This window comes from Colletotrichum chrysophilum, assembly GCF_026319265.1.
Source record: "Colletotrichum chrysophilum strain AFK26 chromosome Unknown scaffold_57, whole genome shotgun sequence".
Classification (NCBI taxonomy): domain Eukaryota; kingdom Fungi; phylum Ascomycota; class Sordariomycetes; order Glomerellales; family Glomerellaceae; genus Colletotrichum; species Colletotrichum chrysophilum.
The window spans coordinates 18,187-44,704 of NW_026517344.1; the positions used below are offsets into that span (position 1 = coordinate 18,187).

General features: G+C 52.5%; 7 protein-coding genes across 7 annotated transcripts; 1 reads left to right on the plus strand and 6 right to left on the minus strand.

Moving 5' to 3' along the window:
• Window positions 1–447: 447 nt before the first annotated feature.
• COL26b_007163 (uncharacterized protein) lies at window positions 448–1,374 on the plus strand (the record flags this gene model as incomplete). Its single annotated transcript, XM_053179965.1, has 1 exon — window positions 448–1,374. The coding sequence occupies one exon, from the start codon at window positions 448–450 to the stop codon at window positions 1,372–1,374; it is 927 nt and encodes a 308-aa protein (XP_053036027.1).
• Window positions 1,375–3,157: 1,783 nt separating this feature from the next.
• Window positions 3,158–4,750, minus strand: COL26b_007164 (uncharacterized protein; the record flags this gene model as incomplete). The annotated part of the gene is made up of 1 exon (XM_053179966.1): window positions 3,158–4,750. The coding sequence occupies one exon, from the start codon at window positions 4,748–4,750 to the stop codon at window positions 3,158–3,160; it is 1,593 nt and encodes a 530-aa protein (XP_053036028.1).
• A 2,907-nt stretch (window positions 4,751–7,657) lies between these two features.
• COL26b_007165 (uncharacterized protein) lies at window positions 7,658–8,707 on the minus strand (the record flags this gene model as incomplete). The annotated part of the gene is made up of 1 exon (XM_053179967.1): window positions 7,658–8,707. One exon carries the CDS (start codon window positions 8,705–8,707, stop codon window positions 7,658–7,660), a length of 1,050 nt encoding a protein of 349 aa, XP_053036029.1.
• Window positions 8,708–9,434: 727 nt separating this feature from the next.
• Window positions 9,435–10,639, minus strand: COL26b_007166 (uncharacterized protein; the record flags this gene model as incomplete). The annotated part of the gene is made up of 4 exons (XM_053179968.1): window positions 9,435–9,861; window positions 9,923–10,057; window positions 10,108–10,145; window positions 10,607–10,639. 4 exons carry the CDS (start codon window positions 10,637–10,639, stop codon window positions 9,435–9,437), a joined length of 633 nt encoding a protein of 210 aa, XP_053036030.1.
• A 3,270-nt stretch (window positions 10,640–13,909) lies between these two features.
• On the minus strand, window positions 13,910–14,486 carry COL26b_007167 (uncharacterized protein; the record flags this gene model as incomplete). The annotated part of the gene is made up of 2 exons (XM_053179969.1): window positions 13,910–14,342; window positions 14,401–14,486. 2 exons carry the CDS (start codon window positions 14,484–14,486, stop codon window positions 13,910–13,912), a joined length of 519 nt encoding a protein of 172 aa, XP_053036031.1.
• A 5,560-nt stretch (window positions 14,487–20,046) lies between these two features.
• On the minus strand, window positions 20,047–22,940 carry COL26b_007168 (uncharacterized protein; the record flags this gene model as incomplete). The annotated part of the gene is made up of 2 exons (XM_053179970.1): window positions 20,047–20,525; window positions 20,624–22,940. The coding sequence occupies 2 exons, from the start codon at window positions 22,938–22,940 to the stop codon at window positions 20,047–20,049; spliced, it is 2,796 nt and encodes a 931-aa protein (XP_053036032.1).
• A 1,233-nt stretch (window positions 22,941–24,173) lies between these two features.
• Window positions 24,174–25,620, minus strand: COL26b_007169 (uncharacterized protein; the record flags this gene model as incomplete). The annotated part of the gene is made up of 2 exons (XM_053179971.1): window positions 24,174–24,473; window positions 24,532–25,620. The coding sequence occupies 2 exons, from the start codon at window positions 25,618–25,620 to the stop codon at window positions 24,174–24,176; spliced, it is 1,389 nt and encodes a 462-aa protein (XP_053036033.1).
• Between the last annotated feature and the right edge of the window lie 898 nt (window positions 25,621–26,518).

The window sequence follows — 26,518 nt, forward strand, 5'->3', positions numbered from 1 at the left end:
ACCTGTGTCTTTTAGTGAAGTCCAGGGCAGAGTGGGAGGCCGAACCCCACGACGAAACCGCGCGCGTCCTCTTTGTTGGTTTGCAAGACGCCACAGGGTCAAGCCTGAACTGATCTGGATCCGCTGACGCATCTCGGAAGCAAATCCTCATACTAGCCATGGATTATCGATCTGTCAATGTCGACATTGAGATGGGGTTGAACTTGAAAGGCGTGATCGAATATTAAAGAGACCTCATTTCTTCCCCCCAAACCGGTTCACTACTCTGCATCAGTACTCAACAACATCAACATCCCCCTAAACCAACATACTTCAGCCGCCAAAGCTTAGCATTCCCTCACCCCAATCACCGCAAACGGACGAAGCAGTGTACTTAAATCCATCGCCTAACCGACGTCTTACATCAACCTCAACTATACAAACTATCAAACTTTTAGTCATTATAAAATGTCTGGACAACAGGGACGCAAGATCGCCATTGTCGGTGCCAGCGGCAACGTTGGCGGCGGCACCCTCAAGGCTCTCCTCGCCAAGGGCATCCACACTATTACCGCGGTCACCCGCACCGAATCAACTGCCACGTTCCCCGAGGGTGTGATCGTGAAGAAGGGAAGCTACGAAGACGAGTCCTTCCTCGTCTCCGCATTCCAAGGCCAGGATGTCGTCCAGCTCGCCCTCGGCTTCTCCAGCTACGCAACAGGCCAAGAGCCTCTGATTCGCGCCGCCGCCAAGGCCGGTGTGAAGTGGATCCTGCCCACCGAGTACGGCTCCGCCCCGGACCCTTCTAAGCTTCTTGATTCCAGCCCTATTCTCCAGGGCAAGATCCAGATCCGCAAGCTGATTGAGGAGCTCGGCTCCAGCTGGATCGCTATTGTCAACAACCCCTGGTACGATTGGTCCATGGTCGCAGGTTTCTGGGGCATCGACATTAAGAACCGCACCGCCAAGCTGTACGACGGTGGAAAGACCAAGTTTATCACGACCAACATTGGCGTCACCGGTAAGGGTACCGCTGGTGTTCTGAGCCTGCCCGACGCCGAGCTTGAGAAGTACCGCAACAAGCCTTTCTATCTTAAGTCTTTCTACATCAGCCAGCGCGACATGCTCGACAGCATTCAGCGTGCTACTGGTACCACGGACAAGGACTGGAAGATTGAGGAGCCTGACGCTGCCACTGTTGTTGCCCAGGCTGAGGAGGCTGCTAAGAAGGGTGACCACGTCGCTGGTCTGATTTCCTTCTATGTTAACCATATGAGAGCTGGCTGGGGAGGTGACTACAATGACAAGGTCACTGACCTGACCAAGATTGGTCTTGAAGCCGAGGATCTCGACGAGACCACCAAGAGAGTTGTCAAGGAGGTCGAGGGACAGTAGTTACATGTCAAACAAAAAGCTCCCGAAGGTTAAGAAATTTTAAAATTTTAATATAAATGTTGTTCACATATCGTCTCAGAATTTCAAGCGGACTACAACCCCCATGTATAAATATGATCACATAGTAGACGACGCTGTGAGGCTGTATTGTTGATAATGTATCTGAAGCCTAAATCACAAATAAAAAGTCTTCTTTAGCCTTTCTCATAACTTTGTTACTACATTAACCTCCCGCCCAGAATCAAAGGCCTAAGGGCTATAAGCCGTCGCGCAAAAATATCTTTCTGTTATGAAGAAACCACTTATAGTAGCAGCATCATCTGTGTGATTTCCCTCGGTTCATCTGCACTCCGTATGTTCTTACTTAGTTAATAGCAGCAGAAACAGCGGCTTATGATTCTTATTATCGGATTCAATATACATAACAACCTTGTAATAATGTGGGTATAAGAGTTTGCTAGAGTCTAGCGCATGGTATTGTGTTCTGCCTGTGCTATTTGTATTTCTCCTGGCTGGACAAGTTCCCAGACACCAAATATGCCCGTGTAGGTGTTCCTGGCGGCAGTCCTGTACATGGCCATGATCCCGGTGATTATACGGGCCAGAAACGTGAAGGTCCCGTAAACAGCCCCGGCCGAGCAGGCCGCATGATAATTACTGATGGGCATGCCTTAGATAAAAGATGTTAGCTCAGAATTAGGTTTGTGGTGAGAAATCCATGGCACTTGACCTTCGTTCGCTGCCAATTGCGCGAAGACGTATCCACCAAGCGTGTTGGAGCCGATGAGAAATATAGACCACATCTAAAACAGACTAAGCCGATGGTCATCGTATGTTTTCTTATCAGTAGTTCTTCTGAAATATTTCTTGTCCTACGGTTGACTAGAGCTCTATGTCTCATACGCGCCGAACCTGCGCTGTCGAACCGCCCCCAGGCATCAGAATGGACCGACTCTGCTCTGGATATGGACGCACCGTACTAATACAATACTAGTCGGAGCCCGCTCCTGAACCTTTAATTTGAGGACATGATTGAAGAAGCAGGAAACAAAATTTGGTTGTGGTACTGGCCGCGGAAGAATATCAAGAAAATAGACTTAGGGGTTATAATGACAAACGCTTTCTTGTGAGCGTCTACACACACCATTGAGTTGCCCTTGCTCTGTTTGCTGACTTCACGCAGCCAAACTTTCTTGGATTATCAAGAAACTGTTTCGAACTTTCGACACGCCAGCTGATCTTGGGGTCATTCGCTATCCGTTAGTTTGGAGATGGTCCACCGCTCAACTGCACCACATTCAAGTCGGTATACAAGCAAGGCGTCATCCGGGAACACTACTCGTGTCTTCCAAATACAAAGTCAGTCTCGTCAACATCTGCTAATGTTCCGAACCTCATGGACTTCGTGGTATTTGTTTCTGTGGCAGCGTTTCTTCTTCTGGGACTCTAATCTAGTTGATGGTTCCGACGGCACGCTCTTGGATAGGAAGGTACCCCGGACCTCGCAGCAAACACGCCTACACAGTCTCTTGATGTTGCAGTCCACATGTGCACGAAAGATGAAGGACTCAGTTTAAATAATTGAAACTCATTTGAACTATCACCGAGACTCCTGACCGAGAAACCATCGGTACCAATCCATGACATTGACTCATACATAGGATATCTTGTTACAACTGATGCCGCCTTCAACCACGATCTTGCAAATGTAAACCCGGTCATAGAATAAATCCCTCTCCTATCCGCCTCATTTGAACCTGACAGATACAACTATACTCATCGTCTAAAAGCGAGCAGTGGAGTTGGAGCTGCCGGCAGAGCCGCCAACGAGCTTGCTGTTGAAGGCATCAGCAGCAGCCTGGTCCTGAGTGGCCGCGGTAGCCGCAGTCTCAGCGGCCTTGCAGCTATCAATGGTAGCCTGGGGAGCCTTGCAGCTGTCCTGGAGACGCTGGCAGATGAAGCCGGCAATGATTCCAATCTTCTGGGCAGAGCCGTGGTTGAAGTCCTGCTGGTTGGTAGCGATGAAGCCAGGGCCCTGACGGTCCTTGAGGGCGTTGGAGAACTCGATGCTGGGGTCGCTGCAAGAGCCGAAGTCGGAGGCCTGGCGCATCCTGAGGGAGCGTCTGCGCTTGCCGATGGCAGCGTGGCACTGAGTGTTCTGGTCCTCACACTGCTGGACGCCACCGGTGAGCTTTCCGCTGTTGGCGGCGTTGGCGCAGGCGTTGTGCTGAACATCGCAAGAGCGGCCGAGAGCGGCGTTCTTACCGACGAAGGTGTCGCCGTTGACGGAGAAGGGACGAGTGCCGGAGGTCTGGATGACCGGGGGAGGGGCGGCGCCAAGAGAGCCGGTGAAGGTCTGGACGTTGGTGCCTCCGGCAGCGTTGCCAGTGTTGCCAGTGTTGCCAGTGTTGCCGTTGCCGGTAGAGTTGTTGGCAGAAGCCTGGGCATTACTGTTGGTGGAGCGAGCAGCGCAAGCAGCGGCGTTCTTGGCCTTGTTGTTGCCGGCGTTGTTGCTGGCCTTGTTGTTGCTGCCGCTGTTGCTGCTGCTTCCAGTTCCAGAGGTGGTGTTGGCAGCTCCGTTGGTAGCTCCAGTAGCAGTACCGCCGCCGGCAACCTTCAGGCCGTTGATGTCGATGTGGGTAGCCTTCAGCTCACCGGTGCCGCCGGTGATAGTGGACTTGATACCGGCAACAGCAGCGTTGATCTCGTCGGGAGTGGCGTCGAGGACAAGAGTCTTGGTAGTGAAGATGCATCCGGTGGGGTCGTTCTGGTCGTCGCAAGAGTTACCCTTGAAGGTCGTGTCGGTCTTCTGGCCAGGGGCGAAGGTACCGCTCTCGAGAGCAAGCATGGGGTCACCGCCGATGGAGGCGAGCTGCTTGGCGAGCTCCAGAGTGACGGCCTTGTTATCGGCAGCGGCGTTGTCGGTAGCGGGATCCTGGTGAGCCTTGATGGCAGCGATCTCAGGGTTGACGGCGGTGTCAGTGCAGGCGGCGGAAGCCACACCAATACCAGCGGTGTTGCGCTCGAGGGAAGCGTAGACAAGAGCGCCAGACATGCCACGGATATCCTTCTCAGCCTTGGCGTTGGTGAAGGCCTGGTCGGCAGTCTCCTGGTGTAGGCAGGCGAGGTTGGTAACCTGTCCAGCTCCGGCCTTGGCAGCGCCATCACCGAGAAGACCGAAGACGGGGTCGGCGATCGCCTTGGGGTTCTGCTTGTTGAGGAATTCGCGGGTGATGTTCAGGAAGATCTCGTGAGAGTGCTCCTGGGGAACCTCACGCTTGGCCATGCGGCGGACATGGTGGTGGCGGTGGTAAGACCCAGCCTCGGCGAGAGCCAGGAGGGAAGAAGCGGCGAATGCAACAGCTTGGTACTTCATATTGACCGAAATTGATGATTATCGACGTCGATTGAAGTTCGAACAGAAAAGACCGGCCTTCTGCCTACAGTTTTCGACTGAAGTAGTATTGAAAAAAGGGTGGTAAAGAGAATATGGTAAAACGTTAACGTAGAGCAATCAAAGCCGATGCAAAGAATGGAATGAGTTCTCAGAACTCGTGGTGAAAGAATGAATCGAAACGGCGAAGAGAATGTCGTACGAAGATGAGAAGCTATAGCCAAGAAGAACAGATCTGGTGCCGAGAAGGAGATCACTCAGGTTTATAAAGAAAAGATTGGATGGAAAAGATGATCAGAGCACATCCCTGGCACATCATCGAATTCAGACGGTCGAGAGCATGAGCCGCATCCTTGGCCAGCGTATGCCGGCAAAGCGGAGGGATGAGACTCAAGGAGGTCACTCAAATGGACCACCCCGGGGACGATATTGAAGGGTGTGATACGATACGAGACGAAGTGAGTCGGTTAGGACGGACCAGAAAAGATTGCCAGGTCCAGGAAGCTGTTGGGCCCGAAGCCTTGGTCTGGCATGTGCAGGGGAGGGTTACCTGGGGGTGGAGGAAGAGTGACAAGACGCAACAAACGTCAACGTCTGAGTGTCATGATGGCCAAGTCAACCGCGAATGAGGCAGCAGAGTGGGGATTTCACGACAAGGCCGCCATTGTGTCGACCGGGGACGAAACCGCTCACTGCAAAATTGGCTGTCGCTAAAGATACGCGTGTGTTGTTGTTGTGACCAGGCCGCTCAACTATTGTGACAAGGGTCGCGATATGGGCAGAGTTTTCGGATAGCGTTGCGACGGGTGGGAGGGGACAAACTGCAAGGCGGCAAAGAGTTCAGACTCAAGACAGCGATGTGTACGGCAAGATGAGGCGGAAGATCAGACAAACCGAGCCGCAGGATGTCATAGAGCGAGTTTCGACCGGGGTGTGGGCGGTAATGTTTTGGGTCGCTCGCTTCTCCCCCATGCGTCACATCGCTCGCCCACTGGGCCCCGCCCCCCACGGCAAAAATGCTTGATTCAGTCTTCCCGCCAATGATCGCGTCCCGCGAGGTCCGGATGGCGAAGTCGCCGGCGGTGGCTGGGGGGTAAGGGGTCTCTGCCGCAATCTGCTTAGGGCTTAGTGTAGGGGTCTGGTCCTCTCTGTTGAAGAAGCTGTGCCGTGCTTTCGTAGGCGAAATGCACCTCACCGTTGCCCTTTCTTGCTGAACTCGGTTGAAGTTCCTGGAGGCCGGTAAGCTGGCGGCTGACAAACCTGAAATGAAGACATCTAGACCCCTCGGGGGTGTGGACCGGGGCACCCTTTTCGGCATGTCGCACCGAACAAGATCTATGATTGAACGGGTCTTCTGGCCGGTTTACCTGGTCGGACGTGGCAACCAAAGAATTAACGTGGACGGTTAGATAGATTGCCCCCCATCAAAAATTGACGGGACGACTAAACTTCGTGGAGGCTAGCGCCTGAGCTTATTGAGGCTTGAACTGGGATGTTTACATCAGTCTTTGGAAACTAACGTTCACATTTGAGTGTCACGAAGTCAAAGTACCTACCATCCTTTGAGTTGATAGCACACCACCTCTCTCATTGAGGTTGTGTCCTCTCCTCAATGACAACCAACATCCGACATCCTTCGTCCATCAGCCCAGAACTCTGATCGAGTCTGCCGAGAAAGATGCTCGCCAGGCTCATGCGGCAGCGAAAGTGGGCCACGCTGCCGTCGACCGCCATAAGATCTACTGTTTCAGACGATCGCAGACTTCAGACGCATCAGTGCCAAGGGGCAATATCTCAGACGCTATCACCATGCGGCCCTAGCCACCCTCGTGCGTCATGTGCGACTGGCAGGCTGTCATCCCAGCCATCCATCCATCGTAGCGGGGTTGATTCACTTATTGACAGGCACTCGTCCGCCTCCATTCCTCTTCACTCGTGGTATGATCTGCCTCGCGCCTTCGGAATTCGGCCTGGGATGAATTATGATATGACTCGAGCTTTGTCATCCACCAGCGCGAACTATTCAATCGGACGAGCCGGCGACCAGACGATTCAGCGTCTGAACTCGGCCTCATAAGACGGTTGCGCGATTTGTTATGACCCTTAAGAGGTCCTGATAATCATCCTCAGTCTGAGATGAGATGCAGTTCATCACTTGTCATGCTGCACTGACTCGGCCAGACCATGCGCTCCAAGCACATTCTGGCGCGTGGGAACTGACCCTCATAATGTGGCTTCTTCCTTTCCCCAGAGCCACCGGCAGTACTGGGATGAAATCTCAGGGTAGAATCCAGAACCAGCTACTGATGGTGATCGCGGGCCGCGGGGTCAACGAGTGAGGTGTCCACTTTGGTCTGGGCTCATTCCACCTCCGCATTCATGATTGTTGCTTGAGAGATCACACACTCTGAGAAGCAGATCATCAGAGTTTGTCATCCGCCACATTACGATGCATGAGCAGCCCGTCTCATACTGACCCCATTTTTTCGAGTATTTCGTCTGCTTGAAAGCCTCCCACCGTTGACTGACAAAATGGCATTGGGTTCCGCCAAAATGTGCAACTTTGTTCCCCACTCATGAGAATGCCATCCTATTCGACGCCTTGTGAGCACACGAAACGCTGTTCTTCATCAACCGTGTGATGAACTGCCGTTCATGCCCCATGACGTGTATGATTCGTGAGAAACGCCAAGTGTTCGCCATCTGAAAATGGCAACTACTCCCTGCGCATTTCACTTCATATTAGCAACCTCTGACACTTGGCGGCACTGGGGATTCCCGCGTTCTCGAGTATGACCTGAATAGAAAGGTCTCGTGTACCAAGAAAGTCTAAAGTTGCTGGCTTCGTTCAACAAACGTGTGGGTATCATTGGTAAGCTACTACTACGATCAAGCCATATCTATACGAATATTGTAGTCGTCGCCTTCTTGTGCGACAACAGTTACGGTAACACCCCAATCCTCCACGGTGTATGCGCTCGCCCCGCCCCCATTAAAGGTCAACGGCGCGTTGTCAAGCTCGTCATTCGCGCAGCTAGCCGAGCCCCAGCCTTGGTTTCCATCCAGAACGCGAACCGGTCCCTCCCCCGTGGCAACGTCGGTCGCCACCGTGTATAACAACATGCCTGTAGCACAAGCGTTCTCGTCGTTGCCATTCTTCGACCGAACTTCGGCTACTAATGCTTCTCTTTCGTTCTGCTTAATGACGACAGCCTTCACGCCACCCTCGGTCTCCAGTGGAGACAGCTTATGGGTAGTCGACGCCGATGCATTCCCAGCGCTGCTCCCGGCCGCTGGGACTACGCACTCAATCTGGTCGTCTGCAAGCCAGCCCAACCTCCACTTGTTCCATGCGAAGTAATCCGGACTGTGACCACCAACATTGGCCATCATGTCCCAGTTTCCAGTGTACAGGCCAGTGTAGCCCGATGGTAGCGGGTATAGATCTGGAAGGCAGAAGGCGTGCCCCGTTTCATGGTTGAGAGCTTTGTAACCCCACACGTCGTAGGTGTCAAAGCCTATGGTGACAGCCTTCCTGGCGACGTAGTTGATATCGTAGGTATACACAGAAGAAGTAAGAGTGGCAGAGAAACTGATAGCCGTCGCGTTTCTCGTCGGGATGATGTAGAGCACATCCGTAATTGGGCCGTCGGTGCTGTTCACGCCTGGCACTGGTGTGTTGGTGATCTTCAGCCATTCGTCTAGGGCATCCTTGATGTAGACTTGGTGCATCTGCTGAGACAGGCCTCTCTCGAATTGGTAATCGGTCGCGTTTTTCGGCATGCGGTAGAATCGCGTCGTATCGGCGGTGACGTTCAATGACAGCTTGCCGTAAGAAGATTTTTCGAACCACTCTGCTGTCTGTGGGAAGAAGACATTGTAGGCTTCCTTGGGTGAGGCTTCGGATGCGGTCTGGTCGGGAAAGTCGATGAAGAGCATTAGTGCATTTAAAGTGCCTGTGCTAGGCGCGCAATCGTAGTTGTAGCCGAATCCCGAGCTAAAATACACGCTTTGGTTCGCTGCGAGTTTGCAGGATGAGCTGTCGGCCCTCCGGGCAATTGATGGCAGGCCCGCCGCGCATGCCGCGGCCGAGATGAGCGCTGCCCCGTAAAATGCAGATGCTATCGGGGTCTTCATGTTTTTGGTGGAACTCCGAACAGTCGTCTCGGACAAACAAAGGACAGTAGGAAGTTGGAAGCCGATTCCTTTGGTCTGGAGGACAACGCTTATTATTTATCCAAGATCTAACATCCTTTCAACGTCTATTCATGGCTTTGGGGCTGATCCGAGCCACAGTGCCAGGTTCTATGTATAGTGATTTAATCTCCCCATGTGGGAATACGAGATGAACTCTAGGCGTGGACCGGGATTCAACACGGGCTTGCCGACTCCACCTCGGGACCTTGGGATAAGCATAATGAGGATGCATCCACTCTAAGGATGTATTTTCAATCGCTGGGAAACATTTTCTAGGTCGAGTAAAATTTTGCGCCATGGATTTGAACATGAACTACCAGCTATTGCAAAGAAATGAGAATATTGCCCAGTGGTCAAGCGGCAGGCAATTCTCAGCATCATTCCGCACTCTCAGCAGGCTTTTGTCCACATACGATGTGCCTGAATACTTCTCGTCAGCTTTGGCATTTCATAGCTTTGTGAAGCCCACTTACACCTCGTAGTACGCATTGAAGCTGCGTTTGTCTTTCAGCTCCTTCCGGACCTCGGCGAGTTGCAGCATCGTTTCCTCCTTGGTAAACCCAAGTACGCCGCAAAATATTCTCAAGGTGAAGGCCTCCAGGCCGTCCAAGAGGTTTATCAAGTTCAAGAAACCCATTTCCTTGTAATAGGGGTCCTTTGGCCACACACCAAGCGGCACTTTGACCTTCTTGTAGGTTATGTTCTCAAATCCTGCATTCTCGACCCAACCTTTCAGCTTGGTACCGGGACGGCTATCACGACCTGTCGACGCAATGCCGTCGAAAAGAGTTTTGATCCACTTGTACGTGGCGTGGTCGTGGGTGAAGCTTCCGTCGTCTGAACTGTACTCCCCACCCATTTCGAGGAATTCTGCCCAGCCTCCTGGGTTCAAGTTCCTTCAGAAAGGATCAGTATGAGATGAGTCATTCACAAGGGGTTCTTTCATGAGACACGCACTTGTAACAGTTGCTGATCAGCTTTGGCCAATCTTGGATGGAACCCATCATCCAGTGGCAGTTGATGAAGTCATACGTCCTGTCAACCCAAGGGCTCTCGACGTCGTCAATCTCGAACTTGACATTGGGGGGAGCCCTGTTCGACAGTGTGACTCAACTTGCCAATTTCAATTTGAGAAGACCCACCATTCTGGCTGAATAGCGCTGAGATCAATACCGTGGACCTTGAACACCGGTTAGTCATAATTAAAACTGGCATCCTACACAAAATTTGTAATGAAAGGTGAAATATCAAAAGAAACTGGGAAAGTTCACCTCGGCGGCTGGGAAACGATCTGCAAAGTCGATTGCCCCTATCGAAGTTTAGCATCCTAGGCCCGTTTGAATCTAGAGGTGTTCTGGAAAAGAACTTACAGAGTCCAGTACCGGTACCAATGTCCAAAACTTGGTGGATGTTTTTCTCTTCGATGGGCGCAACATACAATTTGTCCCCGAGTATCTTCGTTGAGACAAGATGTGCGTAATCAAGTCGATCCATTTCGTTCTGTCAAAGTCAACATTTGAAGTCATAGAGTCAAACAAGAAACTCTCACTTGATCATTGGGCATGAAGTACGCTATGATGTGGCGTTAGCAGGGGACTTGAAATACAAAATTGCGCAAATAATGGTCAGAACATGACATACATCCCGCTCGATATGCGTGGTAGCGGCGACCATTCTCAATAGGGTAGTCAATGACGCTTGACATCAATGACGCAGTGTACGAGGAGCTGTTCAATTCGTCAGTGAAATGTTTCCCATCGTACACGGCATCCAAGGGGGCCTACAGCTGATCCTCATTTGCAGAATCATCGTCTGCGGGCTTTTGCTCATATTAGCAAAATCATCGTCTGCCGAATTTCGAAGAGGCAATGTTATACCACGGCCGCATCGTCGACTTCCAGAGGCGGTTGCTCGTCATGATCATTCCCATTCGGCGTAACCCGCGGGGGGCCTGTAGGCGGGGCTGTGGTCGTTCCAGCAGCGGAGGCAACGCTCGGTTGCAGCTCGGCTGTACCTCCGGTCAAGTCGGTCATGATATCAGACAATGCTATCTAGTTCGGACAGATGGTGATCAATCAAAGAGGAAGAAGGGTGTGAACAATTGATTGAGGACAAGTCTCTGAATTGTAGACATGAGGGGTTTATGGGTGTTTTGTCTGGAACGTCGGACCAGGCTGGCGTTGGTGCGAGGCGTTGGAAGAGGCCCAGCAATGCATGCAATCGACATGGATCTTGCTCTTTTCAACCAATGAGTACACACCGCGTGCCTATTCCCTGCTTCCGGCGTGGGAAAATCACATAAATCTCCACGTTGCCCAGAGATTCTTGCTGAGAAAGGCAAATGCTCCATGCTGTGGTCACATTTCTGCAGAAGGAGCACGGAGATCAACCCACTCTGATAGGAAGGAGTACGAAACAGACCTAAACCACCTGAACGATCTCTGGACACACACAAACGTGCCTTGGCGAATATGCGTCGAGTTTAACAACGCTGGCCAGCGTGATGAATGCATTTTCTTTCGCCCGGGCAATAGACTTTCCAACGCTGTTCGATTTGAATACCATCTCAATTGTGACAGAGATTCCCATCGAATAGTATCCAACGTGTTCGTTTCTGTGCTGCCAGATCCCATACAGACTTCGGCATCTCCGTCGCCGCATGAGTTGGACTTCGATGCGTCGATAACATGACAGATATCATTCTCAAACGGTGTCGCCGTGGGTGCCGCCCCTTTACACCCAACAGTAGCAGTCGCACTGTCCGTCAGATCGCCTATGGCCTAATTAGCCTCAGTCTACTGCGATTGAATCAGTGAACTTACACATATCCAATAGAGGCTACTGAAGGTTGTCTCTCGACGGGGCACTAATTAGTGTCAGTGAGCTCCAAAAGGCAACAACTGAGTTCGACCAACCTCCTTCTGACAGCGCGAGTAGCACGTCCAGTGATCGTCTTCAGAACAATTCGCAGGCTTGTTCACTGTTAGTTCAGCACATGAGTCTACTTTCGTGAAATACAACTCACTCCCCATTGGCTCAAAGGCGGCTTGTTGTTGCACAGCATTTGGGCGATCTTGGCTGAGGCAATGCCATGCAGCATGAATGTTGTGGCCACGAAAATCAGCTTCATTGTGGTGTCTTGCAATCGTATTCCAATGTTCCTGGGGCACGCATTATTCTATGAGTGTTCGAAATGGCCGGCCTTATATGTTCCAAAGTCGGGACCCCTTTCCTCATCTTGACCCGAGCTTTAGAATGACTCGAACCACGTAGCAGATTAATTCTCCTTGGCAAAATGAACTTTATACCCCATGGTTGAGGTCCTTGAGCTACCTTAACTCAACTCTCTCTAGTCTCGAGTGTCACCCAAACCGGTCATATTTCGAGTTATCTGGATAGATTGGAGTGAGACGATGCAAGTGGCATAACTCGGATTGAATTTGATGAGCCCATTTGAGTCTGATCTGCGGTGGGCCTCGTTAACACAACTGTACGTATGGCACTGCCTGTGCCCGACAGACGCTGTAGGCTTGACTCAAGAGTCAAGGTAGCTTCAACCGGCTACTGAAATTCTCTCAATAGTTCGGGAGCAGAGGCGAAGACAATCATAGTCAATGAGACCTACCTGCCGCCTCAAGCGCGATCCGAGCTATCGGTACTGATCGAGTTCTTCCTCAAGTGAGATGCATCCTGCTGGTTCATCCTGCGTGACTCGTCCGATACAAAAATTTCAAAGATGGTAATTAGGAAGAAAGATATTTGGAACAGGCATTCGCGATTCAGTTGTTAGAGGACTGACGTACCGCCATGGGTGTTTCGGGAGAGATTGAGTGCCGCGTGCGTGGGTAGTCAAATTAAGCTCGGCATCTGATTTCCAAAGGGAGGCTTTTATCGCCGAGGCAATGCATTTCTGAAGCGGCTGCTCGTGAAAGGTTTACTGGATGTAAGCTAGCGTCTTGTTCCAAGCAGGTCACAACTATAGTGCCAAGAACTTCAATCGAAAGCTTCAATGTTCAGATCTCACCGTCTCAACTTCTCTCTGAGGCATCCGCAGGCAGACCCACCCCAGTCAATCCGATGTGTTTTTACCGCCACGGGAGTTTATTGACGTTAAGTTACTGGTTGTAACTCGAGTCAAGCGTTGGGCATAGCGGCTCTATGCCGTGTCCAGACTCGCCTCCGGTACAGAAAATGCACCTATGACGCTCGGCTGTTTGTTAAGATGGGGTGGATGGTAGCGCGTCGTGTATAAAGACACATATCACCCAGACCATCTGACCTCAGTGAAAAAAAAAACGCTGAACTTCCATGACTGGATCGCCGCTTGACCAATTGGGGGGTGTCGCTTGAAGCTGCACATTCTGCAGTTCCATATCCAGCCTATCCGCGCATGAAGCATTTCTACACGCAAGCTCTGTCCGTTGATTTGGTCTTACCCTTCCATTTGAGACTTTCCTACGTTAACAAAACTTTTCTAGAGTCAATCAGACGGCTGAACAGAAATTACGAAGACAATATGTCTCCCCCCAGGTACATCGAAGGGCTGAACTGCTGCAATAGGGGCCCAGGGAAATCATTGCCCGGTTGCAAAGCATTATGGTATCCGGTATGATCATATACTTCTATCCATAATGTTTTAGCCTTTTACCAACTAATATCGATTGATCACTTATTCACAACGCGGACGCCTGCTTCTGTGCATCGATAACGTCAGTTTTTCGAGGCAAAAGAAGACACTCCAATCATCACATCAACACTCATACAGATCACACCCTTCACCGATAGACGACGCGGAGAACAATTATCGGGAATATCAGGCTCATTTCATTTGTCTATAATATTTGTATCTCACATAGATGTGCATTCCCAGCTTTCCAAACAATCATCACCCCTTTTTACAGAGGAAGCCCTCTCGAAATGAGGTCATTGCTCACGTACGGGAGCTCAAGGAGTAACGTGGAAACCAGCACAGGGTGTTCCGCTAGTGTTCTTGCAGGCCGAGTTGGCGCTGGCAATGGAGTAGGCGTTCGACCCAGTGCAAGAGAAGAAGGCCGAGCACTTGAAAGCCACGGAAAAGCCAGCAGCCCAATCCCCGTTGGACGCCTCCTCAGCGAAGTCAAGGAAGCAAGTGGATTCGAACTTCAAGGGGCCAGTGGCCGAGATCTCGCAGTTGCAGCCGACCACATTGGGCGTACCACCGCTTATTCCACCGATACGGGCAGTGCAGGTACCGGAGGGCTGGCCAGGGTTCTTGATAGGGTCGGTCCAGGTTCCGGAGATGTAGATCTCGCTGCCGACCTTGCCTCCAAGGGCGTAGTACTTGGCGTGGGCTTCCCATTTGCCAGCTGCACGCGCATCAAGTTCAGAACCTGCCGGGCTATATTCGCGTTTTTGATCAGAACTTGCTCATCAATCCTACTCAGTTGCAGACATACCTGCGTGGCTCCATGCTACCCATCTCAGTGGGAACGGCGCTCGCAAGAGCAGCCAGGAAAAGAATGTGAGTAGGGTTGAAGTGCATCTTTGCGGTCAAGTTGTGTGTTGGATCAAACGTAGAGCAGAGAGTGTGTCTTGTAGGAAGTGAACGAGTGTGGTGATTGAAGCGTGGAACTGCGGCTGAGGAGAGATTTCTTAGACGCCCAAATGAGGACGACAGTGCATGTTCTTATACGTCCCATGGTAGGCTATCTCTTGACCATGATCAGTGTGTCCTGGAGATCTTAGCATCGGCCGGATGTAGATAGTCTGCTGACCATCTTTTCTTCTGCCTAGGCAAATCTTGTTCACATCTCAATGTCGAGTCACTGTTTACTCAACTTCAAATGTCATTCTCATCTTCGGGTGCAGATAGTCTGCCAACTGGGGTTTCTTCTGCCTGGGCAAATCTCAGTGCTATGTCAACCTCGAGTCACGGTCTGCTGAACGTTCAGTGCTACTGTTCATGCCTCTCTGGCTTAAGCCCAATTGGTTTTGGAATGTCTGCCATGATTCACGGCGCTGCCGAACTTCCCAGCCACGTCGTTCGGAACTGATTACTGATGAAAACGTGCGCCGAAGACAAACATTATCGTCGCTTTCCAGAGCCGCTACTCTTCCATCAAGGTCGCACATAACAGCTCCAATGATTTTAAAACTAAAAGCTTCAAATATGTCAGATCATGCATCATGTCACCGTACGACTTTAACACTTTGAAAGTCAGTCAATTGTTCGGCCAACCATCATAACATCTGCATGACAATTGCCGTGTAGCTTATCCGTACAGTCGCGAACTTTGACTTGCGGGCTGAAAAATGAGCCAATCAAATAAACTTCTGATTTTTGACATGCAAACCGTCTAGGACAAATGGACGTTATGCCCCTGTTTGCTTGAATTGTCAGGTCTCCCATTTAGTGCGGAAAAAAGATGCGAATTCTAGATCAATCGATACTGCTGATAAGCATACATGCTCGCAAGCGGGTCGATCTTATTTCCAGGGCTTCTAGCGCCGGTTACAAGCTTTACGCTAGCGTCTACCCGCTGGTGCTCAGGGGATGTCCTCGGCCTTTGAGCGAGGCTGGCAACTTCAAAAGTGCCCTGGCGCCGAGCCGCCCGGCTGGGCTTGCTTGAGGGGATGATCCTGCCTTGCTGAAGGAATAGAGTTCCTGTCAGATTGACGCCTGTGTCTGGATGAACACTTCATCGCCCTCATCTTTATTCTGCCTCACTTCGGCAAAGCCGATTGATTTACTCTAGCCCCAGTGGAGATGCACAACAGGCGGCCGACTTTTGATGGCAAACTACGATCATTGATTCCTGGCATTGAGCGACTTGTTCGGAGCACCACCTGCTTAGCCGACCATAAGGGATCGCGCAGTGGACAGACGGCTACTGGCAACTCAGCTTGTCCCTACCGAGCGAGGATTCGTCAACGTCAACGATTACCGAAAGCGAGGCCGACATAGGCGAAGTCTAGAACGACAAAGACAGAAAGACGAAGCAGACACGAAATCAACTGGAGCGAATGAATCTATGCCTCGGTACGTGATAATGGAATTGGCGCCGTGTCAAGTTTTCGCGTGTAGCCCGGGCCTCTCAGGGCTTACTCCTCAGCCACCCCATGCTCCTCCGCCATGTACTCTTTACTTTCCCAAGCTCAGCCATGCGCTCTCGATGTTTCATGCCATGGACAACGATCTCTCTCATAAGGTGGTCAACTCCCGCTCCGGTCTTGGCTGAGCAGTCGACATAGCTGACTGCTCCAATCCTTTCTTGGATTTGAATTCCCTATTAAATAAGTGATTAGCTATCGAGGTGTAGATGAACACTTTGAATTGTCTTCACCTCTTGGTGATTACACGCCTGGTTCACTCCATGCGTTCCTCTGTTTGACCGACGATCCGTCTTCGTGCCTACCAGTATCATTGGTTTGTTTGGAAAGAGCGTCCAAAGTTGTGGTGCCCACTGCGAGAAGGTAGTCAACAAGGACGTTCATAATCAAGAGCTTCGTGACATGTGCGTGAGACAACAGCTCTCCGTCCATCTACTTACCATAGAGTCGATGTCTGAGACGAGATCGGGCTCGTCAACTGCAAAGCAAAGGACGACGCAATTTATACTGCCGGCTATGCTGTCGGCAATTTTGTGGATCGTGCCCGGAAACATTTCTTCGCTGATCGGTCCAGGACTATCCCATAGCACAAGCTCTACCGACACTGTTTTGGCTTCGAGCTCGATAGAACATGCTTTGGTTTGCGGGATAAGAGAACGAGTCAAGTCATTCTACGAAGTATAAGTCAGCTCACAGAAGCGAAACAAAAATGTACAATCTAGACACCTCGCAAGAGATGCAAAGAATATAGTTAATCATCTGCTTCTTACTATGTCGGCCAGAGTATCGCTACCAGATAAGTAACGACTTTAACAATTCTGTTAGCGACTTCCATGACAAAATAAATTTGGGTAGATCTGTCCAAATTTTCACGGCCAAGCAGACCATACGCACCTAATGAGAGAGGTCTTGCCGCTGTAAGTGCTCCCAACAAACATTGCTGTAACTCTTGGTGTCCATGCCGCTGATTGGTCTGTCCGGCTTAAACTGGAGCTTTCCCCAGAGCCATTGGCCAACTGAATATAGTCGCCCTTCAGGTTCGAACACGAGTTGCTTTTCAATCTCTGTGTTCCGGAACAATCCACAGCTGAACCCTCTTGGGGAGGCTCTACACGGAGTGTGATGCGCTCAGTGCTCTTTATTTGAGCTTCACTTATTGGCGTTGCATAATGCAAAGATGCCTCTGGGTTGGAAGCCTGCTGGCATATTAGTCTTAGAGTGCTGTCCTGAAGTCACCGTCAAGACTGACCGAACGATGGTGCGACTGGGTGAATTCTTCCCAAATCTTGAGGCGGGGGTGGTTCGGGGCTTCTAGTTGACTCGTGATGAAAGTATTCAAGTGGTCCGTTGAAGGGGTTATTTCTGAAGCTGCCAGGTAGGAATCCACATTTGTGTGATCGGACGGTACCGGACTTTTGGTTTGGGAGCAACGCTCATTTGAAGCGTTGATTACTGGATTCCGACTTGTGTGCATTATCCCACGTCCGGACTGTCCTTCTTCTTCTGCATTAGCAATCTTTCGATGCGACAGGAATCGCTTAGTCAGATTTTGAAAGAAGTCAGAAGGATTTGGATCCTCCGTTGTCGGTTCGGGAGAGGGACTAGAGTCACTTTGTATGCTTGTTCCTAACACAGTCTTGGACGAAGAGGACGAATCATCTACATCCAGCGACGGTGAAATGCTGGAGAGAAGAAGCCGATGCTCCTCTTCTCCATCGACATCGTCCTCGCGACAGCAGATTTCGATCATCATACTCAATGATTCCTTCAGTCCTTCGTGGCCTTTTGAACCAAGCTTTCGGTAGGCTTTGATGCAAGTCCTTGCGTGTAGACGAGCTTGTACCGGATCATCAAGCTTCATAAGCACATCGGCGAGAGCGAGCTTTTCCCTCAGAACCTCTGTTGAGTCGGCTGTTGCAGTCCTAGAGAGGAGCGCAAGCCTATCGATGATTGTGTCCTTGGTCTCTTCCCATCTTTCTTGTTCACGGTACAGGGTTACTAGATCCTCCAGTCCGTCTGCATGCGCAGAGAGATTCTGTCGCTGGCTTCTAGAGCTCCTTAGCCGTCGAACCCCTCTCTGGAGAAGTCGCTCAGCAGTCGCAAAGTTTCCCAACAGTAGCTCTTCACGTCCTCTCTTCATATGAAGGTTGACAATCTCGGCTTCTATCTCGTCGTCTGAGTCAGACTGATCTGCTGCTGAAACTGATATGATCGGAACAGAATGAATAGAAGGTGCTCGGATCAGGTTTATGTTTGACGTGCTGGTTACCCAGGCAAGTGTGCTGGGGTTAGGCTCCAGGGGCCAAATATCATGCAAATCCGAGGCTGCGACCGACTCGGAGGCATCTGTACAGAGAGACCATGAGGATGCGGTCGATGCGATTTTGTGTGAAGATTGCACACAATCTTTCATGTTATTGAGCGTCGACATTTCGCTTTCAATTTCACGAGAATCGGCGCGATTCTCCAGAGCCTTCATGCGCTCAGACACATCTTCTGCTAAGCGACGAATCGCCGTCGTAAGGTCCGAAAGACCGGGCAAGAACAGAGGCCCGCTGAAGACATTTTGATCTTTAGTCACGACCTGGTTCCATCTAAAAAACTAGTAAGAACATGCTCAACTTGGGGACAACTCGGTAAGTACTTACATCAGTACGACTTGAAGCGAGACAGATATCGTTTGCCGATAGGCTGATAGCTGGGTTTGAAAGACCGAGATATCTTCCCAAGATGACTTCAGTCTGAGAACCTTCCTCGTCGAATCCATGAAATCGACAGATTTATCAATTTTCTCCAACATGTCAGCAAATCCAGACATCATCTTCTCGCCATCTTGAATGCAAACTGATATGGTGTTCCAGTGGCTGGTCAAATCGCCCGTCGCATGGAGAGGAAGTGAGCGCACTTCTTTCGACTCCAGCATTCCCTTCATTGACTCTAGCATAGCCTTGAACATCTCCACGTCGCTGATCAGCATCTGCAATCGCCTATCAACACCCCGAGAAGAATCCACGACATCTTTCAGCGATGTTATGATCTTTGCGCTGGTGCCTATGAGGCTGATCACGCCAAGGGTGACGGAAAACGGATCCATCATGACGGCTTGATGGATCAGGCTGTGCTCTCCGCTGGCGCAAGCCGCATACTATCATGGGCGACGAAATAAGAACACGCTCACGGAAAGTGCTTGATTGTACTCCAATATCTAAGGCAAGGAGACATGTGCTTGAAGTTGCCAAACGGGAAGAGTGAGTGTGTCTGGGGATGTTTCGACAGTGGATGCAGTCGCCAACATAGCTGTGCATGCTCGGAAGAGGATGAGGGAAATATTTCCAAGCACACGTCAAGCTGGAAAGCATTGTGAGACAAAAGAGGCAACCAGAGGTCACGTTGGCTCAACTTTGTGGCGCGTCGCAGTTGCGGCAGGCTGGGCTGAAAAGTCTCACTAGTGGGTTGGTAGCTGCAGGCTATGAATGCCTTGAGGTCAGCCGCATGATCCTTCTAGGCCACGAAAGACGCCTAGCAATTGGTTCACTTGATAAGTTTCGCATTTGGTCGCCTACCTTTCTGCATGTACGGTTCTCGGTGTGCATCATCGGCATACTTCGGTTAACGAAATAGTGCAAAGTCCTTATCACTGGCCTCATCAACCCTAGTGGCTGAGTTCTGCTTACCCCACGCTAATGCTATAACGTAGAGACAAGCACATACAGTTGAAACATGTATTTGATGCATACGTTCCTCTGACACAGTAGTCAATTGCCATCAATGAGGTAAGGCATACTTGCTGCTTGGCAATGTTGGACTCGCTTTGGTGAAAAGTATTCATCCTTCAGCACTTATCGTCTCAGATAACCTATCTCGACCGCGCAGTTTAGTGCGATACGATGAGCACAACGTTGTACAAAAGTCCGATCGACAATTCTTCGTACCAAACAATAAATTCATCAAGATTTGTAAGATATCTCAACGCAAAATAAAGTCTATAATCTCTAACTTTGAACATCACCAAAAGCATCCACCAGCAACCTCTCCTCCTCCGCCTGATGCACCTTTTTCGACCCCGTCGCTGCCGCCGCCCCAGTTCCCCGCCCAGCGTACACGATCCGACTGAACTTGTGATTCTCCGACTCCGATGCCACCGTCTCCAGCCTATCGCGCATGTACTGCCAAGCACCCCCATTGTACGGTTCCTCCTGACACCACACGATCGTCTGCGCGTTCGGGTACGAGTCGAGGTTCTCCTTTACCTCAGCCCACGGGAAGGGATGCAGCTCCTCGATGCGCGTGATGGCTGTGTTCTTGATGCCCTTTGCGTCGCGGTGTTTGTGGAGCGAGGCGTAGACCTGGCCGCTGCAGAGGATCACACGATTGATTTCCTCTCGGGATAAGATACTGTTGCCGTGCTCTGGGTCGGAGAGGACTGGCTGGAAAGTTGATGTACCAGTAAGGTCGTGTACAGACGAGCGTGCTAGAGGGTGGCGCAGAAGGGACTTCGAGAAGAAAATTATCAGAGCTAGGTATGTTAGCACGCAGTATCCCCTAGAAAGTCTTGCAGTATCAACTTACGCTTCTTGTGAGGCGAGTAAACCTGCCGTCTCAACGCATGAAACAGATTCGCCGGCGTCGTCATGTACACAATCCTCTCATTACACTCCCTCCTCGCCCTCTCCAGATCCTCAGGCCACGCCCTAGGATCCTCACTCCCCAGCTCCAGAAACCTGCCCAGCCTCGCCGACGAATGTTCCGGTCCCTGCCCATCATACCCATGCGGCAACGACATCACAAGCCCGCTCTTCAACAACCACTTCGCCTCGCCCGAAGCGATGAACTGGTCAATCACAACCTGCGCATTATTCGCAAAGTCGCCAAACTGCGCCTCCCACATGACCAGCGAATCCCGCGCCGCGAGGGAATACCCGTAGTCGAAGCCGAGCACGCCGAACTCGCTCAGCGGCGAGTTGACGGCGGTGTACCGCGCGGGCTGGGGGTCTTGGAGATGGTTGAGCGGCGTGTACTTGGCGTGCGTGGTTTGGTCGTGCAGGACCGAGTGGCGCTGGGAGAAGGTCCCGCGCTCGACGTCTTGGCCGCTGATGCGCACTGGCTTGCCTTCCAGGACGAGGGAGCCGAAGGCCAGGGCTTCTGCGGTGGACCAGTCGACGGTTCCGGCGTCGAAGGCTTGCTTTTTGGCGGCGAGGATGCGTTGGAGGTTGCGGTGGAGGTTGAAGCCTTCTGGCACGCTGGTGATTGCCTCGGCGATGGTTGACAAAGCTGCCTCGCTCACTGCCGTCGATGTTGACGAAAGCTCAGAGGTGAGTTTATCTCCCGTCTTTAGATCTTCAACAGGCAGCTTGCTCCTCGCCAGCTTCTCCTCCAACTGCTCCCAAACCCACCTCTTCTGCTCCTCCACCACCTCCGCCTGCATTGTCCCCTCGCCAACCAGCTTCTCAATGTACTTTTCCAGCACCGCCGGCTGCTCTGCAATCCTCTTGTATATTTCCGGCTGCGTGAAGCTCGCCTGGTCGATCTCGTTGTGCCCGAAGCGCCGGTAGCCGTTGACGTCGATGACGATGTCGGACCGGAACTCGGCCCGCCAGTCGGCGGCAAGCTTGCACAGGAACACGACCGCCTCCGGGTCATCGGCGTTGACGTGGAAGATCGGCGCCTCGATGTACTTGGCCAGGTCGGAGCAGTACGGCGTCGATCGGGAGTCGGGAGAATCTGTGGTGAAGCCGATCTGGTTGTTCACCATGAGCCGCACCGTCCCGCCGACCTCGTACCCCTTTAAACCAGAGAGATTCAGCGTCTCGTACACCGGTCCCTGCCCGGAGAACGCCGCGTCCCCGTGTAGTGCCATGAACATGAGCTGGGACTGATTCACGTCCCCCTTGATCTCCTGCACGGCCTTCGCCTTGCCCTGCGCAACGGGATCAACGGCCTCGAGATGCGACGGGTTAGGCAGCATCTCTACCCCGACCACACCCCCACCCGCCGTCGTCCTCTCGCCCTCCATGCCGAAATGATACTTCACATCACCGGTCTGCCCGCCCTCTGTATCAAACTTCTCCGTCCCCGCAAATTGCCTGAACAGTGTCTCAAAGTCCTTGCCGTAGACAGTGCTCATCACGTTCATCCGCCCACGGTGGCAGCTCCCGATGACGATGTCCCGCACGCCGTGGACGTCGGCGCAGCGGTCTATCAGCGCCGCGAGGCCCGGGGCAAGACCCTCCGCGCCGTCGAGGCCGAAACGCTTCTCGTTGGGAAACTTGGTCGCGAGGAAGCGCTCGAGGGAGGTCGCCCAGATGAGGGTGTCGAGGATGCGCTGCTTCTCGGCAGGGGAGGGAGTGGAGGCGTGGTATGTCTCGACTCGTTGGCGGATCCAGTCGCGTTTAGCGGGGTCAGAGATGTGATGGTACTCAACGCCAAAGGAGCCACAGTAGAGCTTCTCGCAGGTGGCGATGATGTCGCGGAGAGGCATGGTTTTGGCGGTGCTGGCGAGGTGGGGGAAGAGGTCTGGTCCGAGAGGGATCTCGCGGTCGAGGTCTGCTGTGGTGAAGCCGTACTTGCTGAGGTTCGAGGAGCTGGGGAGGTCGGGGTGAGGGTGGATTGTGGAGTTGCCGACGTCTTCCAGGGGGTTGATCTTTGCTTTGGTGTGGCCGTATTCCTGGAACGCGCGTACGATGTTTTGGGCTTTGAGGTAGTTCACCGCATCGCTTGTTTCTGCTACGCTGATGACCGGCGCGTCTTCCGTGTACCGACTTGACATCAAGCCTGGCGGGGGTCTGAACGCTTGTGTGGACGGCACCGTGGGGTCCTCCATGTTGCGGAAGTAAGTCTGCCAGGAGACGTGGACATCTTTGGGGTTGGCCTTCCATGCTAGATACATCTCGTCGACGTAGTTTGCCGCCCCGCCTTGTAAGAAGGAGTCGATGGGACTCTAACAGACAGACTCTTGTCAACAAAGCCGGACGATACAATGAGATCAGGGTAAGATCTTACAGGAGGCGCTCTAAGATCAACCGCTTCCGCTGCCGTGGCATATGACCTGCCCTTTACAGGCGAAAAGGCTCTCGCTCCGCTGGAAAAGCATGCGTGCTGTAACTTGGGGACGAGGCTTATCTGCGACGGGTGATGGCGCCTCGCGCGGGCTGAGGTTGTACTTTGAGTCGCTGCGAGCGCCTTGACGGCCTCGCATCGCGAGGCCGCTCTGATTGACCGGAGCATGGTGACAGATGCTCAAAATGTGTAAGTTAGGAGACACGATGAGGTCCCCTGAGAATTTTGGGGTTTTCTTTCTCGTAATTCCAAGGAGGAATCATGGATCGATTTCCAAATCAACCAGGTAGCAAGAGCACGACAATTCCATAGATGAATATGAAAGCGTTCGAAAGCTTCAGTGGCGAGATTGGTAGACGCTGCTACTCGCCGGGAAAGATCTAGCTCCCAGGAATTGCCAGTGACATTTCGCAGGACGGACCGTAAGCAGACCGAGGTCGGCTACTTGAAATGTTAGTGACCGAGACTGAATGCGAATCTGCTAAGTTCCCCAATACTCTCCGGCTTTCATACTTACCCATACATTGATCGCTAGGCGTTATCTGATGTTGGTATAAGATGTGGTCCCCGGATGTTGTAGCCGAGAGTTGAGGTCCACCGGGACCAGTTGCCGCCACACCAGGACGATGCCCGGCGTCGAGGCGGAGGGGGCACGTCAATTTGAGGCGCAAAGCCTCCCCGCATTGAAGAATGACCCCAATCTTTATTTGGCATACATGTGGGGGTTTTGGAGTGGACAACAAATTCTTGAACAGCAGGTGCATGCGGATGGTGAAGTTTAGAAATCGAACTTTTACAACAGTTCAACGGTGCCAGTGTCTTCGGGAAACAGGGGGGGAAATGGGCTTGAACCAGGACAACGCTGGGCATTGGATTCTTCCAATTATCTACGACCAGACCTTCTATGATGCAGCAGTGTACGCCTCTCCGATGCCAATGCCAGGCAATGCTATCCCGCCCAGGTACAAAGAAAAGTTTACAAATATAACACGGACGCACAGCCTGGCTCTTACAGGCTGTTGTGCCATGTACCTAGTCCCCTCACTCTCTAAGCAGCAGCAGATCAGGCCAGGAGAAGTCTGGCGGGGTCCTCAATGTAGCTCTTGACGACGTTCAAGAAGGTGACGGCCTCGCGGCCGTCGATGAGGCGGTGGTCGTAGGTGACGGTGATGTACATCATGGGGCGGATCTCGAGCTTGCCGTTGACGACGACGGGGCGCTCCTTGATTCCGTTCATGTTAAAGACGGCGGCCTGGGGGTAGTTGATGACGGGGGTGCCGAAGAGGGAGCCGAAGATGCCGGGGTTGGAGATGGAGAAGTTTCCGCCCTCGAGGTCGGGCATGGTGAGCTTGCCGTCACGAGCCTGTAATCATGGTGTTAGCACCTTGTCATATTAATGAGTGTGAGTGCAGGGGGCTTACCTTGGCAGCGAGCTCAGCAACGCCGCGCTCAATGCCGATAATGTCGAGGCTCTCGACGTTGCGCAGCACGGGAGTGATCAGACCCTTGGGGGCAGACACGGCGATGCTGATGTCGACGTAGTCACGGTAGGTGATGACCTCCTTATCAGTGTCGATGGAGGCGTTGAGCTGGGGGACCTGCTGGGCAGCCAGGCAGGTGGCCTTGGTGAAGGCACCCATGTATCCCAGCCTGACGCCGTGGCGCTTCATGACGTCCTCCTTGTTGCGCGCACGCCACTCCATCAGGGCGGACATGTCGACCTCGTTGATGGTGGTAAGGGAGGCGGTCATGTTCTGGGACTGCTTGAGCTTGGCGGCGATGGTCTTGCGCATGCGCGTCATCTTCTCGACACGCTCGCCGCGGGAGAAGAGGCCAGCGGCGCCGAAGGGGGCAGCCTGGAGCGCGGGAGCAGACTCGGCGGGCTTCTTCTCCTGCTTGGGAGCGGGGGCAGGCTTGCTCTCCTCCTTCTTAGGAGCCTCGGGCTCCTTCTTCTGCTCCTGGGTGGGAGCGGCAGCGGCCTCGGAGGACTCGGCAGGCTTGCTGGCCTCGGGCTTGGGCTCCTCCTTCTTGGGCGCGGGCTTCTCGCCCTCAGGGGCGGCGCCGGTCTCGACGCGCGCGAGCTTCTGTCCAACCTCGACGGTGTCGCCCTCAGCGACGAAAAGCTCAACGATGGTTCCCTCCTCGGAGGCGTTGACAGCCACATCGATCTTGTCGGTCTCGATGCTAGCGACCTCCTCATCGACCTCGACACGGTCGCCGACCTGCTTCGACAGAGAGGCAATGGTGCCCTCTGTGATGGACTCGGCCATGGGAGGGACGACGATGGTCATCTCACCATGCTGGATGCGGGTGGAGGAGAAGGAGCGGTATTGCGACGAGGTCAGAGCAGGGTAGGAAGCTCGGGGTATCGTTCTCGTGGCGATGGATCGGAGGGCGGTCGTTTTTGAGGCGACGTTGGGGGAGATGTGAAGGCGGGCTGCGCCGGCGATTCTGGACGTCGTGGAGGGCCTGGCCAGGCGGCCGGCGGTCTGGAGCTGGGAGCGCATCATCTTGGAGGTTGAAGGTTGAATGAGCGACTCCTCAAGATCAGGGGTGCATCGAAGGGCGGGTTGGGAGAGGTGTTGAACGTGTTGGTGACTGTGTTGCGAACGAGAGGGTCCGGAAACGAAGCAAAATTGGCGAGGCAAAATTGGGCAAAGAGCTCTGCCGTGACGGGTGACAGAATGCGCCGCCGCTTTACTGGGGGTAGCTCCTTCCTACCTGAACTGTTTTGGGACCTTGTGACCCTGCTAAACATAGCAGTGCCAAGCTTAGAAGGTCCTTGTGATCACAAATGCAGCCTCTATCAATTCATGAACCAACTCTACATTTTCTACACCATTAAATACCATCATCCATAGATACCATTCCCATCTTTTACTCCTATTCTCTCTCTGTCTACTTCAAGAATGTCGATTTCCTTAAAGCAGCCCGCCGTTGTGGGAAGAAATCGGAAGCTCCGTGGCGCCGGCTGATCCCTGCTTTCAAAAGACGTTGCATCATTGGCCAATCGCCCTTTCGCTTCCGAGATTTTGACAGCGGCCGGAGGCAGGGTACGTACCGCCCCGTCTTCAAGCCCGCCGACCTGCAGGGGTTTTCGGCTTCTCTTACTCATCCCTTACCCGGCCAGACGGCTTCTTACCCTCCGACCCCTAAGCTGATCGCCCCTGTTGTTGTTTATCTTCGGTAAATCGTTTGTACGCGGTGGAGTTTTTGCATCTTAGTCATCAATCATCAGCGGGGCCTCAGCACGTTCTTGGTCAAAAATGGGTTTCGGCCGCAACATCCGACGCTTACTTTTTCGTGCCTGCATCGGATGGATCCGATTCGACGACTTGTTGTGATCAACACACTTGACCGCGACGCTGAAGATGTTCGTCACGTCTGCGCCAAGGCGTCATTGTTGTC